The sequence below is a fragment of the Doryrhamphus excisus genome, chromosome 3 (genome assembly GCF_030265055.1).
Source record: "Doryrhamphus excisus isolate RoL2022-K1 chromosome 3, RoL_Dexc_1.0, whole genome shotgun sequence".
In the NCBI taxonomy this organism is placed as follows: Eukaryota; Metazoa; Chordata; class Actinopteri; order Syngnathiformes; family Syngnathidae; genus Doryrhamphus; species Doryrhamphus excisus.
The window spans coordinates 15,792,966-15,812,418 of record NC_080468.1 but is presented as its reverse complement, the minus strand read 5'-3'; the positions used below and the strand labels follow the sequence as shown (position 1 = coordinate 15,812,418).

The following is a 19,453-nucleotide window of genomic DNA, read 5'->3' as shown; positions in this document are numbered from 1 at the left end:
AGCTAAATAACGACACTGTAAAGATTACATTGTGAACTACATAAAATACCAAATTTGGATTTTAATCTACAATGTGATATGAACAAACTACAATGTACAAATAATTTGTTTTACACATTTCATGTGTCGAATCAGCGGATCCGAAATGTAAGGTAGCCGCGAGGAGCGAGACAAACGAAGCGAGCACTAGTTTTGTACGTGACGACGTCGAGGGATTGGGGGGGGGGGGGGGTAACTCGACGTTTGTTTACGACTTTTAATAATGTTAAAGAGAGAAGCGGTTCGAAGAGGAAGACAACTAACCGTTAACAGTTGACTACAGCTCTGCTAAGCGTTAAGCTTGATACCAAGCTCAGGTCAAGTGCGACAACTTCCGCATCAGCAGGCGCAGCTTTCAAATGCATCGTCGGGCATGTGAATGTAAATATTCACTGTGATGGCAGACGTCTGAAAAAATCACATTCTCACTAAAAAAAGGCTACTGAAGTGACTTTATTGTATTTTATATGAACAAGTCTGTATTTTCTTGATGAGTATTTAAGTCTTTATTTCCGGTCCTTTTTATTGTGGACGTTAGTTGTTAGATTTCCGATAGCCCGAAAGGCGACAGCAGGATGGGCGGAGCTGCCACCGAACACTGCTGTGGTACGTGCTGACAGTCCACGTCGGTGTGGTGGAACCAGTCCCCGAATAGAACGGTATCGAACTGCTTGCCTCGGGACCCACAGGGCTCGTTGGAGAGGCGGGACCGATCCAGTCTTAGTGGACGAAGAAAACGAAGAATTTCTCGATTGAAGAGCAACGAGGTGGCGTTTTTTTTATTGCCGAGACTATCACAAACTGTTAGCATACAGGTTTGGTTAGTTTAATGCATGTTTTTGATAGCAGCTTCTCAATGATGCTAACACTGCAATGCAATGCTAACACTATGGTGTGTTTGCACGTGCATCCATGATATGCATAGCCACATTGTCCCAAGCACCACAAAAGCATCATTTGATGAGCATCCTGAGCTGAGCTTTAGCATTATAAACTGCAGAATCTACTTTCATAAGTCATACTACTTCATAATACTTCATAGTACTTGTACTGGTTGCAGGATTGACCTACTTCTATACAAACACCTGTCTCTCACACACGATGGAGGATGACTTGATGTTCAGCATGGAGGACGAGGGCAGCGCCACGAGGGGCGCTCCCCCCAAACAACGGGTGTCATCCCTCACCGATGAAGATGGCGACGACGACGACGATGACAGCGACGTCCACTTCATCTGCCCCCTCTTGGACGACCCCGCCAGGGAAATCTGTCAGTACTTGCAGAACTTGGTGAACAATCGGCAGCTGTCAGATTCCTTCCCGAAAAGCGGTTTCTCGTACAAGGTGAGCCCCGGGTTCCGCCAGCCGGCTCTTTGTTGTTTGCGGTGGTAACGTCCTGTGTGCGCTTTCTTCCACCTTTTCCTTTTTTTAGAGTGATGGGGACAATGTGACGGAAGGTTCGTACAAGGTTTTGTCAGAGAGTGCACGGGTATGTTACGCCATTAAATCATTGTATCTTCCCTCCTCCTCCTCCTCTTCAACACTGACCATATCCCACCATTCTCACCATTCCAACACCAGTCCCTTCCCTTCATTGCTTTGGTTGCTTTCCTGCTAGTCTCATTCCACAGCTTCCTAACTATCTGCATGTTTTGGAATCTGCCTGCGTTTCCTCCACAATAGCAGACAATGGAATGCATCGACAACTCTTCCTTTACACACTCTTTTTTTTTAATACAAAGCCTGTGAGGGTACGTTTGTGAGATGCACCACTTTTGTTGATTTAGGGTGCAATTTTCAGGATTACTACTACTTACTTTCTGTCAGGTACTCCACAACACATTGTTTGCATTAAACAAAAGGTGCAGTCACACTATATATTTTTTTGCACTCGGTTTCCTGTATTTTAATGTTCACGGGGAAAAGACCTGCCAAAATTACTTTACTGGTAAAAATCATGGTGGAAGGATTTTGTTTTTTGTCTGACCAAATTACAATAAAAAATACATTTTATTATTTGTGATATATATCAAAAATTGAATATGTAATTGAATTGTAATATGACAGAATATTTTTAAATAAATAATTTTAAATATATATATTTACAATTATAGAATATAATTATAGAATAAAATTATAGAATATAGAATATTTTAAAATAAATAATTCTAAATATATATATATATATAATTATTTATTTTAAAATATTCTAAAAATTAAAAAAAATATTCTAAATTATTTATTTTAAAATAAATAATTTTAAATATATATATATATATTTAAAATTATTTATTTTAAAATATTCTGTCATATTAAAAAAATTGTGATATGACAGAATATTTTATATTTTAAATATATATATTTAAATTTGTAGAATATAATTATAGAATACAATTATACAATATAGAATATTTTAAAATATTCTGTCATATTAAATCTTATTAAATCATTAAAATATTAAATTCTGTCATATTTGTGATATATATATATATATCATTAAAATATTAAATTAATATTTAATATTAAAATATATTAAAATATTAAAATATTAAATTCTGTCATATTTGTGATATATATATATATATATATATATGTATATCACAAATATGACAGAATTTAATATTTTAATGATTTAATAAGATTTAATATGACAGAATATTAAAAAAAAAAAATATATATATATCTCACAAATAATAAAATGTATTTTTTATTGTAATTTTGTTTTATTTAAACTTATTTATTTAAAAATATTCTGTCATATTAAAAACATTATAGGTTGAGGCTAGTAGAAATTCTGGTGGTAATAGTTACATATATTTAATATTTTATTTAATATATTTAATATTTAAACATATTGGTATTAAAAAAATAATTTTATTAAAAAAACATATTTTTTTGCATATTTTCCCTAATTTTTGAGGCTTAACTGAGAGCACTACAAGTGTGAACCCACCCAAAGAACTCCTTACTCACCTGCATGGGAGGAGCATATGATCTGTGCTATATTTAGACGTACAGTTGAACACATTGTTGAGCTAAATTTCCGATTCCCCTCGGATGAAAACGTAGCATACGTGGGAGACGTGCACAATGCACCAGAGTGGGAGTGGGAGCTGGTGAGGGATTGGATTACGTGGGGACGATTTAAGATGTTCTCCTGACATGACAGACGACCCCCTCTTGCTTAGAAAGCTATTTTCTGACACAGCCACACATGACGATAAAACGTCACATGGCGTTTTTTGCCGTTGTCATCCTCAAGTCAACTTCTGCTGCTTCTGTTCTCTTTTTGTGTGTGATGGTTTGAAGATAATCGACATGATCCTTCCTTGTCACTTCCTGGTTTCTCCTCAAGCGTACGCAGTGATAAACCACACACAAAGTGTACTTTGGTGTGTCCCTGATTAACATAAAGTGACAAGTCATTCTATCATCCGCCATGATGACCAATGCATGTGTTTGTTGTGACAGGAAACGTGGAAAAATGCCGTCAAAAAGGCCAAAGCCATGCCGGACCCCTGGGCAGAGTTTCACCTGGAGGACAAAGAGACCGAACCCTGCTTACGCTACAGGTGGGAGTCACCTTATTCCGGGTTTAGTGGCGCTAATCGCCGTGTCGGCAGATTAACTGTAATCTCCTCAATTGGACCTACGAAAAAGCAGTCAGGCTTGTTTGCATTACTTTTTTCTGACGGGTGTCCAAAGTGCCGCCTGGGGGCCATTTTACAGCATTACTACTTTTTTAAAATTATTATTTTATTCTTGTAAAATTAATTCTACTATGGTTTCTACTCGACTGCACGGCGGTTAAGTGGTTAGCACGCAGACCTCACAGCTAGGAGACCAGGGTTCAATTCCACCCAGTTTGCATGTTCTCCCCGTGCATGCGTGGGTTTTCTCCGGGTACTCCGGATTCCTCCCACATTCCAAAAAACATGCTAGGTTAATTAGCGACTCCAAATTGTCCATAGGTATGAATGTGAGTGTGAATGGTTGTTTGTCTATATGTGCCCTGTGATTGGCTGGCCACCAGTCCAGGGTGTACCTGATACATGTTTGTATCAGGTACACCTTTTGGGTGTTAAGTTGCTATGTGATGAATTTAGTGCTGTTTGGTAGTGACGACGTCATAACTGTCACTGTACACTGGTATATTTGCACATTTACACATTTGGCACCTAGACCTCACAGCTAGGAGACCCGAGTTCAATTCCACCCTCGGCTATCTCTGTGTGGAGTTAGCATGTTCTCCCCGTGCATGCGTGGGTTTTTTCCGGGTACTCCGGTTTCCTCCCACATTCCAAAAACATGCTAGGTTAATTAGCGATTCCAAATTGTCCATAGGTATGAATGTGAGTGTGAATGGTTGTTTGTCTATATGTGCCCTGTGATTGGCTGGCCACCAGCCTCTCGCCCGAAGACAGCTGGGATAGGCTCCAGCACCCCCGCGACCCTCGTGAGGAAAAGCGGTAGAAAATGAATGAATGAATGAATGGTTTCTACTCAGTAAAACGGGCTGCAAATGGCCCCCAGGCCCACGTTGGACACCCCTGTTAGCATGTTATTAGTGCTGTGCCACTCAATAATAGCCAAACCTTCTTCCTGTGTCGAATCCCACAAACATTAATAGTCGACAGCAATGTGGTGTAGTTTGGAGGAAAAATGGTGGACTTTGTTTTTAATTATTTAGCATATTATGTGAAAACATGACACATAACTTAAAAAAAAACATAATATTGTTTTTCTGTGCTTTAATCATTCCCATGTTTCACACTTTGTGGCCATTTTAGCCTCCATAATCCATCTCCAGGGTCATTCCAGTGCATAGCCACACCCCAGTTTACTTTAAAGTCACAAACACCAGCCCGCCCTTGCCCCGCCCCCCGACTGCTGACTTTGACATTTATCTTCACCTGCCCCCCCTCCGCCTCGTGTCCGCAGAAGGAATGCACATTTTATGTTATTTGAGTGCTTCGTTCCCACTGTGGATCACATCTGGCTTGTCGGCCTGCCCAGCGCCACGTACCAGCATTGGAAGATACACAATGCAGGAGGAGCTGGTTTTCCCACAGTGGGCCTGCCATGCCAACCAATGAGAGAAGGGAAGGAGTGGCGGGTATTCATGTGCTAAATTTACCCTCCTCCTCGTCTAATGGCCGCTTTAGTATCGTAGAACATTGTGTTCTCAGGCTGAGGCCAAAAACACGTTTTCAATACGTTGCGTGTCTGCTTCAACCTGCAACTGCTGCGTTCGATTCCCTACTCACCCTGCCAAACTAAACACGCGCTGACCTCGTGCTATGCGCACACTGGGCAAAAATTAACTCACAAGATAATAAAGTGCACTTCAAAGTGTGGCCCGGGGGCCATTTGCTGTCCAAAGCGTTTTGTTTTGTTGGTCTGCAGTACTTGTTTAGCCTGGCATAATTCAATGTGTTGAAAAAAGGAGCAGTAGAAAAGTGGCAAAGTGATAGGAACAAGCCCCCAGGCTTCCGTAGCCATGCTGGCGTTTCAGGTGGCTGCTAAGGTTGGATGTGTTGGAGGTCCCTCATCGCGACGCATTCGGTTAATCTCGCCTCATTGGTGCTTTAAAAAAATATTAAATATTAAATATTAAATATTAAATATTAAATATTAAATATTAAATATTAAATATTAAATATTAAATATTAAATATTAAATATTAAATATTAAATATTAAATATTAAATATTAAATATTAAATATTAATGTCTATAATTAGCATCAACGTTGCCCTTTGCTCTATTTAATATTTAATATTTAATATTTAATATTTAATATTTAATATTTAATATTTAATATTTAATATTTAATATTTAATATATGTAAAAATGTAAATTACATTTTATAGTTTTTTTACATTTTACTATTGTATTTTATTCATATTGTTGCAATCTAAATACCGCACTGTTCTTGCTAGTACTGTCTTGTATACTTATTATACTTAATTATATTAGAATTAATTTAATTATGAATTATATGATGAATATACTTAAGTACTTACTTAATTTCCCTGACGGCACACCCTCAAGGGATCAATAAAGTTTTATGTAATATTATTTTTCCCGTTTCGGCGGCTGGGGCGGCCATTGGATGTGGTCCAAAAGTGACGTATGGGCCCCGGGGACTGATTGACACCATAAGACTTTAATGATGTGTTTATGGACGTGCTTATGAAATGCTGCTTTGAAGGGCCTGGGGCGGTGCAGTGCTAATTCTTCTTTAGCTTCCATTATGCTCAGCCATTTGCGGCATGTGTTTGTTTCCAGATTTATTTTTATTAACCACCATAAATGCACCGCAGGTATAACGCCATCACCGGGGAGTGGGCCCAGGACCAGGTCTACATTAAGATGGCGGCACAGGTACGCGTATTTACTCGTGAGACGTTGCAGTGTGTGACTTTGCTGACTATTTTTGTTCCTCCACAGCCGTTTGGGAAAGGCGCCATGAGGGAGTGCTTCAGAACGTAAGTAGAAATATTTCCCTCGAGTGCTCTCACGCAGGGGGAGGAAAGGGGGGGGGAGGGTGTTCTAGTGACCCAGAACTGCAAGCGCCGCCTTACACGGCTCGTGTTTATATACGTTTATTTATTTTTAAGGAAAACTATTTTTTATTTTTATTTTTATTTTATTGCTATTTTAAGGAAATAGCATGAACTCAAAATGGAAAGCGAAAAAAAATATTAAAAAATCATAATTTCAAAAGAATAAACTCACAATATTCACTCATTTTCTACTGCAGTGGTGCTGGAGCCTATCCCACCCTGGACTTGGTGGCCAGCCAATCACAGGGCACATATAGACAAACAACCATTCACACTCACATTCATACCTATGGACAATTTGGAGTCGCTAATTAACCTAGCATGTTTTTTTGGAATGTGGGAGGAAACCGGAGTACCCGGAGAAAACCCACGCATGCATGGGGACAACATGCAAACGCCACACAGAGGCAGCCGAGGGTGGAATTGAACTCAGGTCGCCTAGCTGTGCACATTAGCTGTGCAAATATACCAGTGTACTGTGACAGTTATGTTATGATGTCGTCACTACCAACAGCACTAAATTCATCACATAGCAACTTAACACCCAAAAGGTGCACCTGATGACTGGTGGCCAGCCAATCACAGGGCACATATTGACAAACAACCATTCACACTCACATTCATACCTATGGACAATTTGGAGTCGCTAATTAACCTAGCATGTTTTTGGAATGTGGGAGGAAACCAGAGTACCCGGAGAAAACCCACACATGCACGGGAAGAACATGCTAACTCCACACAGAGATTAGAATTGAACTCGGGTCTCCTAGCTGCGCTAACCACTCGACCACCGTGCAGCCCAGGAGGAAAAATAATGTCACTCACCACTTCGATTTTCATGGCTTTTTAAAAAATATATGAATTAATACATCATGCTTTTTTCATGATAGCATATGACCTCCATATTTAAGCACATTTTATGTATTTAAAAATAAAATAATAAAAATAAATAATAATAAAAATGGCTAAATTTGGTAAAATTCAAATATTATGCATTCAGAAGACACATTTAAAGACCATGATACTGGTCATTATGCGTCAGTAATGTTTGGTGAGACACACAAGCACCAGATATAACAGGTTTGGATGATGATAAAACTCAACTCTGAACCGCCGACGTCACTTCCTGTCTGCCCTCCCCCCCCACACTTATAGCTCCCAGAACACAACACACGGCCTTATTTTCTTCTATTATGCCAACTACATTGGGCCATAGGAGTGTAAAGGTGACTATAGGGGTGCTATTTCATGTCTAGAGGGCTCTAATATTGTTAAAAGCTCTAAATACAAAAACATTCAATTCATAAAGAAGGAACCCTGTCAAAAAAAAGCCGCAAATGGCCCCCGGCGTCTCACTTTGGACACCCATTCTTTAAATTTTATCGTCTTTGCCGACAGGAAGAAGCTGTCAAACTTCTCACACAGCGGCAACTGGAAGTCGGCGTCCAACTACGTGGCCAAGCGCTACATGGAGACGGTGGACAGAGGCGTCTACTTTGAGGACGTCCGCCTGCAGATGGAGGCCAAGCTGTGGGGGGAAGAGTTCAACCGCCACAAGCCTCCCAAGCAGGTAGATCGATGGCGTTGGGGGGTGCGGGCTCAGGAATCGGGGGGCTGGTCTAATGTTGAATCTTGGGAACGTGCCAGGTGGACATCATGCAGATGTGCGTGGTGGAGATGACAGATCGTCCGGGAAAGCCGCTCTTCCACCTGGAGCATTACATCGAGGGGAAGTACATCAAGTACAACTCCAACTCCGGCTTCGTGCGGGACGACAACATCAGGCTGACGCCACAGGTGAGGGGGCGGGGTCACACGTATTCACGTTTGCTTCAAAGAACCAAAGTGTGCACCGGTTTATGCATTGTTAATCCTAATCCTAATCCGTCGTCTTTGTGTTCGTCAGGCGTTCAGTCACTTCACCTTCGAGCGTTCGGGCCACCAGCTGATCGTGGTGGACATCCAGGGTGTGGGCGACCTCTACACCGACCCTCAGATCCACACGGACAAGGGGACCGACTTTGGTGATGGGAATCTGGGTAAGTTATGTTTTTATTGTTTTTAGCTTTTAGAGCAGAATAATCCAAATTGTGGGCGGCACGGTGGTCGAGTGGTTAGCGAACAGACCTCGCAGCGAGGAGACCAGGGTTCAATTCCACCCTCGGCCATCTCTGTGTGGAGTTTGCATGTTCTCCCCGTGCATGCGTGGGTTTTCTCCGGGTACTCCGGTTTCCTCCCACATTCCAAAAAAAACATGCTAGGTTAATTAGCGACTCCAAATTGTCCATAGGTATGAATGTGAGTGTGAATGGTTGTTTGTCTATATGTGCCCTGTGATTGGCTGGCCACCAGTCCAGGGTGTACCCCGCCTCTCGCCCAAAGACAGCTGGGATAGGCTCCAGCACCCGCGCAACCCTCGTGAGGAAAAGCGGTAGAAAATGCATGAATGAATGAATAATCCAAATTGTGGCCCCCGGGGGCCATTTGTAGCTACTACAACTAAACAAAAATTGAAAAATCAACAGTAATCAATCAAAAGAATAAAATAGAAAATATTATGGGAATAGTAAGTCATAATAAGTCATAATTATAAGAAGAAAATGTACAAAAAAGGTTGAGAGGGTTGGAAAATTAAGAAATAGAAACAGCTGTTATTTTATGGCTAAAGTCAAAATAATGAGAAAAAAAATTAATTAATGAAATTAAATTCATAAAAAAAAAATTAAATGTCCTTCTCGGTACCGGCCATTTTTCATCATTTGGACTGATTTTTTTGAAGGCACACACAATAATGTTAATAATGAATAGAGATTTCCACCTTTTTCCATTCTTTAGTCATCAGCAGTAGAACATACAGTAGGTACGTTTCAGTAAAATATCAGTTCTCTATAAAAAAAGGGACAAAGAAAAGAAAAAAAGGTTTGATTTTGAAAAAAAAAATTGTAATTTTTTTAGAATAAAGCTGAAATATTTGGACAATATAAAAAACCCAGAAGAATCATAAATGCAGCTGTAATGTTACGCAAATAAAGTCAAAATATTAAGAAAAAGTGAAATGATAATTATCTGAGAATAAACACATAGTACTATGAGGCTAAATAATGTCATTTTAGCATAGTAGCATAGACTTGATATATTAATGAATGAAAATATTTATAATATTTATACATTAATTTATATTGTTTAAAAGTCATAATATATGAGAAACAAACAACAACTTTTTAGTTTTTTAATTTAATTTTTTTTAGTTTTAAGTTGTACGTTTTGGAAAATGAGGTTGGTGAAAATGTGATAATATTATGGCAATAAAGTCTAAAAAATGATGAGAATAAGGTCATAATAGTATGAAAAGAAATTGAATAGTTGAAATATTTGGAACATTTCAAAAACAATAGCAAACATGGGGGAAAAAAGACACCAAAGTTCATACTAATAATAGTCTTTTTCACCCAAATGACAAAGCTAACATAAAGTTATTTGTAGAAACATATTGTATATCCCTTTAGCATATCTGCATGTGTAGCTTTAGCAAATATCTAAGTGGTTTGAAAGGCTGTGGTCTGTTTTTAAAGGCACTTTATTTGTGTTGTTTTTCAGGCGTACGAGGCATGGCCCTGTTCTTCCACTCACACCTGTGCAACAAGATCTGCAAGAGCATGGGCCTCACTCCTTTTGACCTCTCCCCCCCCGAGAAGCAGCAGCTGGACTGCACCAACAAACTCCTGGTAATCAAACCCCTCACTTAGGCGTTACAGGAGCGTACACCAGGGTGTAAACACCAGGGTGTACACACCAGTGTGTAAACTGATGTGGGCTGGTTTATACCTACAATTCATGTATTTATTTCATGAATTTATATTTGTGAATGCTTGACCATTCACACATATAAATTATATAATAAACATTTCTAAATATTTAATTTAAATATACACATTTTTATAAATATAAATTTGACTCCAATTTTCATCAATTTATTATAATTGTTAATATTTGTCTTCTTATTTTGTTGTTGTTTGTTTTAACGGAATCAAACTATTCAAGTCGTTCAGCTCTTCAGGTATAAAAAAAAATTCCCCGATTTTCCCACAATCCGAACAACCCGACAGCATTTTTCCATTTGAAAATGAATGGGACATTTTTTAAATTTGTCAACTGATTTAAGCTATTCCGAAGTCGAGAAGCAATCAGGAAACGTCTTGTTCCTGGTGCTTCGGTTTCAGTAGTGTTAGCATTAGCAGACACAGATTAGCATGCTATTATTATATTATTATTATATTATTATATTATTATATTATTATTATTATATTATTATTATATTATTATTATATTATTATTATATTATTATTATATTATTATTATATTATATTATTATTATTATCATTTATGTTTAGATTTATATTATTATTTATATATTATTATATATAATTATTATTTATTATTTATTATTTATTATGTATTATGTATTATTATTATTATTATTATTATTATTATTATTATTATTATTATTATTATTATTATTATTATATTATTAGTATGTAGCATGTTCCAAATAAACATATACAGGAAGAAAGTAACAATGCCTTTTAATAATGATTCAACTCATCACAATTGGTGGTTGCTCTATTGTTTCATTCCGAACGATTCAAAACGATTCAGTACATTAGAATGGATTCAGTACCCGTTTGGCCAGCAATCCCACCAGTGTGACTGTGAAGTAAATACGACATAATAAGACAATCTCGCTCTCTCGTAGAAATCGGCTAAAACGGTGCTGAGGGGCTGCGAGGAACAGTGCGGCTCCCCCCGAGTCCGTACCATGTCAGGGAGCCGGGTGCCCCCCCTGCTGACCCGCCTGTCTGAGACGTCATCCGCGGATGAGAGCATGAGCGATGCCGACTCGGTGCCTTGCTCCCCGCTGGTGACGCATGGATACATGGGAAGGTCCCCCGCTGGTACGTATGCGTTGTTATTTCAGGGTTGATTCTAGCCGGGATACTTAACTATCCCAGCCACCGTGAACGCAGCACTACAATCTTTTTCCTTTAGGCTTATCTTTCACTGGGATGTACGAGCAGGATCGACTTGACAACGCAGGCGAACACAGGGTGAGCGACGACAACTTTTACGGACAGGAAGTCCAGGGAGCGTAAACGTCTCCGTGAATGTGCGTAGGAATCAGACAGTGGCGGGGACAGCGGCTACCCCAGCGAGAAGAGGAGCGAGGGGGACCCCAACGACCACGTGGACGGGGTAAATAAACATTGCCTTATGACCGCCGGTCACATGCTGCATATTAGACAGTGGACATGGAGTTGTAGTTATGGATCATGTCCAGCAGGGGGTGTCCAAACATCACACATGCAGAAAAATCTAATAAACCTTAGTAAGAATGTTTGTCACTATATTTTCATATTTTTCAGGGAATTAAAAAAAATAATTAAATTTTAGTATTAAAGGTTTCCTCCCACATTCCAAAAACATGCTAGGTTAATTAGCGACTCCAAATTGTCCATAGGTATGAATGTGAGTGTGAATGGTTGTTTGTCTATATGTGCCCTGTGATTGGCTGGCCACCAGTCCAGGGTGTACCCCCCGCCTCTCACCCAAAAACAGCTGGGATAGGCTCCAGCACCCCCGCGACCCTCATCAGGATAAGCGGTAGAAAATTAATGAATGAGAGTTTCATTTTTCAGGTCATCATGATTATAATCCCAATCCAAGGTGTACCCGCCTGCTTCCCAAAGACAGCTGGGATAGGCTCCAGCATGCCCCGCAACCCTCGTGAGGATAAGTGGTAGAAAATGAATGAATGAATGAATGAATGAATGATTATAATCCCAGCCCAAGGTGTACCTGCCTGCTTCCCAAAGACAGCTGGGATAGGCTCCAGCACCCCCGCGCGACCCTCATGAGGATAAGCGGTACAAAATGAATGAATGAAAGTTAAATTTTTCAGGTCATCATGATTATAATCCCAGTCCAAGGTGTTAACCGGCCTGCTTCCCAAAGACAGCTGGGATAGGCTCCAGCACCCTCACGACCCTCATGAGGATAAGCGGTAGAAAATGAATGAATTAATAAATGAATGATTATAATCCCAATCCGAGGTGTACACGCCTTCTTCCCAAAGACAGCTGGGATAGGCTCCAGCACCCCCGCGACCCTCCTGAGGATAAGCGGTACAAAATGAATGAATGAAAGTTAAATTTTTCAGGTCATCATGATTATAATCCCAGTTCTAGGTGTTAACCGGCCTGCTTCCCAAAGACAGCTGGGATAGGCTCCAGCACCCCCACGACCCTCATGAGGATAAGCGGTAGAAAACGAATGAATTAATAAATGAATGATTATAATCCCAGTCCGAGGTGTACACGCCTTCTTCCCAAAGACAGCTGGGATAGGCTCCAGCACCCCCGCGACCCTCCTGAGGATAAGCGGTAGAAAATGAATGAATGAAAGTTTCATTTTTCACGTCATCATGATTATAATCCCAATCCAAGGTGTACCCGCCTGCTTCCCAAAGACAGCTGGGATAGGCTCCAGCACCCCCGCGACCCTCCTGAGGATAAGCGGTAAAAAATGAATGAATGAAAGTTTCATTTTTCAGGTCATCATGATTATAATCCCAGTCCAAGGTGTACCCGCCTATTCCCAAAGACAGCTGGGATAGGCTCCAGCACCCCCCCGCGACCCTCGTGAGGATAAGCGGTAGAAAATGAATGAATGAATGATTATAATCCCAGCCCAAGGTGTACCCGCCTGCTTCCCAAAGACAGCTGGGATAGGCTCCAGCACCCCCGCGACCCTCCTGAGGATAAGCGGTAGAAAATGAATGAATGAAAGTTTCATTTTTCAGGTCATCATGATTATAATCCCAATCCAAGGTGTACCCGCCTGCTTCCCAAAGACAGCTGGGGTAGGCTCCAGCACCCCCACGACCCTCATGAGGATAAGCGGTAGAAAATGAATGAATGAATGAATGAATGAATGAATGATTATAATCCCAGTCCAAGGTGTACCTGCCTGCTTGCCAAAGACAGCTGGGATAGGCTCCAGCTCCCCCTGCTACCTTTGTGAGGATAAGCGGTAGAAAATGAATGAATGAAAGTTTAATTTTTCAGGTCATCATGATTATAATCCCAGTCCAAGGTGTACCCGCCTATTCCCAAAGACAGCTGGGATAGGCTCCAGCACCCCCCCCCCGTGACCCTCGTGAGGATAAGCGGTAGAAAATGAATGAATGATTATAATCCCAGCCCAAGGTGTACCCGCCTGCTACCCAAAGACAGCTGGGATAGGCTCCAGCACCCCCCACGACCCTCGTGAGGATAAGCGGTATAAAATGAATGAATGAAAGTTTCATTTTTCAGGTCATCATAATTATAATCCCAATCCAAGGTGTACACGCCTGCTTCCTGAAGACAGCTGGGATAGGCTCCAGCATACCCCTGTGACCCTAGTAAGGATAAGTGGTATAGAAAACGATGGATACTGTTTCTTAGTATTATATTGCATGTAATTTATTGTGTATTACAGCATTGGTGGTATAGTGGTGAGCATAGCTGCCTTCCAAGCAGTTGACCTGGGTTCGATTCCCAGCCAATGCAGCAAATTTCCCCACTGAGGGACAAATAAAGGCCTATCTTATCTTATATATTACAGTAATATATACTGTATACGGTGTGTGCTAATAACAAACAAGTGGCCTCAACCCGCATGTTGGACACCCCTAGCAGAGTCATCAATAAATCATTTGTCATTTAGCTGGTTTGCTGCTGTGTTATGATGATGCGTGTTTTTATCACCACATGCTGTAGGCCCGCCATCGCTACCAAAGACATTATTCAGAGTCGGATGAGGACAGTTTCAGACGGGTAAACCAAGATGCGAGACGCCGGTGTGAATAACGAATCATTTAACACCAATCACCAATCACTGGCATCGAACAGCCTCACTTCTGTTTGTCTCCTTTTTTCCCCCGTCTCACAATCCTCATGCCGTTGATATTCCTGCACGAGAGGAAGGTGGTTGCTCCCCCAGGGGGGTGTCTCCTCTTCTACCACAGAGGGACACACTCATAATATTAAGAGTTTATAAGAGTTTATAGTTAAAATACAACTTTTTTGTCTTCATATTTTGACTTTATTCCACCATATTCACTAAAAATTATTATTCACAAAAAAAAAAATCCAAAAATTACAATTTTGTTTCTCATTCTCATAAATGGCCCCCGGGCTACACTTTGGACACCCCGGCATTTGTCTAAAAGCAACCCAACCATCTACCTCCTGTGTTTCCATCTGTGTGCTCCTCTTCCTGCCAGTTGTGTGATTTTGTTTCTCCCCATCCAAACCAGCAGTGATCTCCTCCTCCTCCTCCTCAGCCTCCTCCTCCGGTAGCGAGAGGAGGAGCCCGGCCCTCCTCCGCGCCTTATAGACTGCTTGACGTGTCGTTGTGGTGGCGATAAGCTGCCGTAGAGCAACGTTGTGTGAACGCCGCTGTGTGTGTTTTCCATCCAGCTGACGGAGGAGAAGTGGAGCTTCTTCCACTCGTCTCGCGCTCATGTACACAGACCGTCCTGCGTGGCCACCGAGGTGGAGCGACTCAGCTCTCTGATGCAGAAGCGCATCGGCCAGTCCATCCTGGGAAAGGTGGGATGAAAATGACCTTCAGGGGTGTAACGCTGCTGTAACGTGGTCGGCTTTGAACACAACACACCTAGTTAGAATCTATTTGATGCTTTTCTCCTGTGTAGGTGCACCTGGCCATGGTACGCTACCACGAGGGGGGGCGTTTCTGTGAGAAGGATGAGCAGTGGGATCAGGACTCCGCTATGTTTCACCTGGAGCGAGCGGCCCAGTGCGGCGAGTTGGAGGCCATCATCGTTTTGGGACAGTGCTGCCTGCAGCTGCCCCACCACATCCTGCCGAACGTGGAACTGGAGGTGCTTCCTCCTCCTCCTCTATCCTCTCCATTGTCTCTGACCTTCCATCCACCTAAACACGACTGTGTGTGTGTGTGTGTGTGTGTATTCCAGGACAACGCCGGAAACAGGATGAAAGGATTCAAGTTCCTGTTGCAGGCTGCAGAAGCTGGCGACAGATCTTCCATGATCACGGTGGCCCGAGCTTTTGATACGGGCGTTAATCTGTCTGCAGACAGGTCAGACTACTTTCTTTGTGTTGTTTATTTGCAATAAAACACATGTATATATGTATGTATGTATATATGTATGTATGTATATATGTATGTATGTATATATGTACGTATGTATATATGTACGTATGTATATATGTACGTATGTATATATGTATGTACGTATGTATGTATGTATATATGTATGTACGTATCTGTATGTATGTACGTATCTGTATGTACGTATGTGTATATATCTGTATGTACATATGTGTATATATCTATATGTACGTATGTACAGTGGGGCAAAAAAGTATTTAGTCAGCCACCAATTGTGCAAGTTCTCCCACTTAAAAAGATGAGAGAGGCCTGTAATTTTCATCATAGGTACGCTTCAACTATGAGAGACAAAATGAGAAAAAAAAATCCAGATAATCACATTGTTTGATTTTTAAAGAATTTATTTGCAAATCATGGTGGAAAATAAGTATTTGGTCACCTACAAACAAGCAAGATTTGTGGCTCTCACAGACCTGTAAGTTCTTCTTTAAGAAGCTCCTCTGTCCTCCACTCGTTACCTGTATTGATGGCACCTGTTTGAACTGGTTATCAGTATAAAAGACACCTGTCCACAACCTCAGACAGTCACACTCCAAACTCCACTATGGCCAAGACCAAAGAGCTGTCAAAGGACATCAGAAACAAAATTGTAGACCTGCACCAGGCTGGGAAGACTGAATCTGCAATAGTTAAGCAGCTTGGTGTGAAGAAATCAACTGTGGGAGCAATTGTGAGAAAATGGAAGACCTACAAGACCACCGATAATCTCCCTCGATCTGGGGCTCCACGCAAGATCTCACCCCGTGGGGTCAAAATGATAACAAGAACGGTGAGCAAAAATCCCAGAACCACACGGGGGGACCTAGTGAAAGACCTGCAGAGAGCTGGGACCATATTAACGAAGGCTACCATAAGTAACACACTCCGCCGCCAGGGACTCAAATCCTGCAGTGCCAGACGTGTCCCCCTGCTGAAGCCAGTACATGTCCAAGCCCGTCTGAAGTTTGCTAGAGAGCATTTGGATGATCCAGAAGAGGATTGGGAGAATGTAATATGGTCAGATGAAACCAAAATAGAACTTTTTGGTATCAACTCAACTCGTCGTGTTTGGAGGAGAAAGAATGCTGAGTTGCATCCAAACAACACCACACCTACTGTGAAGCATGGGGGTGGAAACATCATGCTCTGGGGCTGTTTTTCTGCAAAGGGACCAGGACAACTGATCCGTGTAAATGGGAGAATGAATGGGGCCATGTATCGTGAGATTCTGAATGAAAACCTTCTTCCATCAGCAAGGGCACTGAAGATGAAACGTGGCTGGGTCTTTCAGCATGACAACGATCCCAAACACACCGCCCGGGCAACGAAGGAGTGGCTTCATAAGAAGCATTTCAAGGTCCTGGAGTGGCCTAGCCAGTCTCCAGATCTCAACCCCATAGAAAATCTTTGGAGGGAGTTGAAAATCCGTGTTGCCCAGCGACAGCCCCTAAACATCACTGCTCTAGAGGCGATCTGCATGGAGGAATGGGCCAAAATACCTACAACAGTGTGTGAAAATCTTGTGAAGAGTTACAGAAAACGTTTGATCTCTGTCATTGCCAACAAAGGGTATATCACAAAGTATTGAGATGAACTTTTGTTTTTGACCAAATACTTATTTTCCACCATGATTTGCAAATAAATTCTTTAAAAATCAAACAATATGATTATCTGGATTTTTTTTTCTCATTTTGTCTCTCATAGTTGAAGCGTACCTATGATGAAAATTACAGGCCTCTCTCATCTTTTTAAGTGGGAGAACTTGCACAATTGGTGGCTGACTAAATACTTTTTTGCCCCACTGTATCTATATGTACATATGTACGTATGTATCTATATGTACATATGTATCTATATGTACATATGTACGTATGTATCTATATGTACATATGTATCTATATGTACATATGTACGTATGTATCTATATGTACATATGTACGTATGTATCTATATGTACATATGTACGTATGTATCTATATGTACATATGTACGTATGTATCTATATGTACATATGTACGTATGTATGTATGTATCTATATGTACGCATGTGTATATATGTACGTACGTACGTATGTATGTTTGTGTATATATGTATGTACATATGTATGGACATATGTATGTACGTATGTATGGACATATGTATGTACGTATGTATCTATATGTACGTATGTATGGACATATGTATGTATGGACATATGTATGTATGTACGTATGTATGTATGTACGTATGTATGTATGTATGTACATACGTATGTACGTACGTACGTATGTATATATATATGTATGTATGTACGTACGTATGTATGTACGTATGTATGTACGTATGTATATATATGTATGTGTATATATGTACGTATGTAGGTATATGTATTTACATATGTATATGTATGTACGTATGTAGGTATGTATGTACGTACGTATGTACGTATGTATGTATATGTATTTACATATGTATATGTATGTACGTATGTATGTATATGTATGTACGTATGTATGTATATGTATGTACGTATGTATATGTATTTACATATGTATATGTATGTACGTATGTATATGTATGTATGTACGTATGTATGTATATGTATTTACGTATGTATATGTATGTACGTATGTATATATGTATACACGTGCATACGTACATATAAACCTGCTGTTTTGCTTCACGACAGAGCACAGAGCAAACAGCAAACCCCCATTTTGAAAGGTGACCTCATTGCCGCCTTGTGTGCTTTCACTCATGCAGAAAGCAGGACTGGGAGGAAGCCATACATTGGTACGACAGCGCTTTGAACATGACGGAGCACGACGAAGGGGGGGAGTTCGACGGCATACAGGACGAGCCCCGTCACCTCCTGCTGGCCAGAGAGGCCCAGATGTTCCAAGATGGAGGCTTCAACCTCACGGCCGACCTGCAGAAAGCAGGTGAAGGCATCAAAAGCCTTGAAGCGAGTGTTCATGCCGAGGTAGACTCCGCCCTAAATGCTCACACCTTCCCTACCAACAGGCGACCTGTTTACGGAAGCAGCAGAGGCCGCCATGGAGGCCATGAAGGGTCGCCTGGCCAACCAGTACTACATGAAAGCCGAGGAGGCGTGGGCCATGATGGAGGAGTAAATCTTAAGCTGCACGCTTTTAACACAAAAAGGCCTTATGGGGGGGTGGGGGGGCTGCTTACAAAAGCCTGCATGAGTGGCGTTTACATCATTTTTATAACAAATCTTTAGCGAATGGTGCTTATGCGTGTTTGCATGTTGCGTATTCCATCTTCATCAAGTATTCTGTGCAAGATTTCTTCTGAGGGAAGCGTCTTCCCTCTTTCAGTATCCACTTTAGTCTTGAGCGTTTTCTCTCAGTGTGATGTGTGAAGTATGGATGTTTAAAAAACAACATTATACAGTATCAAACTGTAAAAAGACATAAATAAATTTTTGAGTACAAACTTTAATTTTGCTGAAGCGTTTTTAGGGTTTATGTTGTCCATCCATCCATTCTCCTCCGCTTATCCGGGTTCGGGTAGCAGGGGCAGCAGACTTCCCCTAACCCTACCTGACCCTTCCCCCTTAACCTTAACCCCTAACCTAAATTAGGGGAAACCTAACCAAAACTAAAAGTT

At 41.0% G+C, this 19,453-nt stretch overlaps 2 protein-coding genes and 1 non-coding gene across 5 annotated transcripts in view; 2 read left to right on the top strand and 1 right to left on the bottom strand.

The window, feature by feature from the left end:
- Positions 1 to 380, bottom strand: part of LOC131126126 (CDP-diacylglycerol--glycerol-3-phosphate 3-phosphatidyltransferase, mitochondrial) — a 31,013-nt gene extending 30,633 nt beyond the window's left edge. Inside the window, exon 1 of the mRNA XM_058068334.1 lies at positions 304 to 380. The gene's annotated coding sequence lies outside the window, so the exon portion shown is untranslated. The remainder of the gene's footprint in view (positions 1 to 303) is intronic.
- On the top strand, positions 229 to 19,442 carry eef2k (eukaryotic elongation factor 2 kinase). Of its 3 annotated transcripts, XM_058068329.1 has the most exons (20): positions 229 to 645; positions 729 to 806; positions 1,100 to 1,383; positions 1,472 to 1,528; positions 3,511 to 3,611; positions 6,364 to 6,424; positions 6,491 to 6,528; positions 8,005 to 8,176; positions 8,254 to 8,403; positions 8,513 to 8,645; positions 10,204 to 10,331; positions 11,360 to 11,558; positions 11,653 to 11,711; positions 11,779 to 11,856; positions 14,424 to 14,480; positions 15,126 to 15,257; positions 15,362 to 15,550; positions 15,644 to 15,768; positions 18,584 to 18,762; positions 18,845 to 19,437. In XM_058068329.1, exons 3-20 carry the CDS (start codon positions 1,141 to 1,143, stop codon positions 18,952 to 18,954), a joined length of 2,211 nt encoding a protein of 736 aa, XP_057924312.1. In that variant the 5' UTR covers positions 229 to 645; positions 729 to 806; positions 1,100 to 1,140; the 3' UTR covers positions 18,955 to 19,437. The 3 variants fall into 3 exon arrangements, with proteins under 3 accessions (XP_057924312.1, XP_057924313.1, XP_057924314.1); XM_058068330.1 differs by lacking the exon at positions 14,424 to 14,480 and having other exon boundaries at positions 229 to 806; positions 18,845 to 19,435; XM_058068331.1 differs by lacking the exons at positions 229 to 645; positions 729 to 806 and having other exon boundaries at positions 1,319 to 1,383; positions 1,472 to 1,496; positions 18,845 to 19,442.
- trnag-ucc (transfer RNA glycine (anticodon UCC)) lies at positions 14,142 to 14,213 on the top strand. Its single transcript has one exon. It is a non-coding gene; the product is annotated as a tRNA-Gly (tRNA).
- Positions 19,443 to 19,453: the final 11 nt, after the last annotated feature.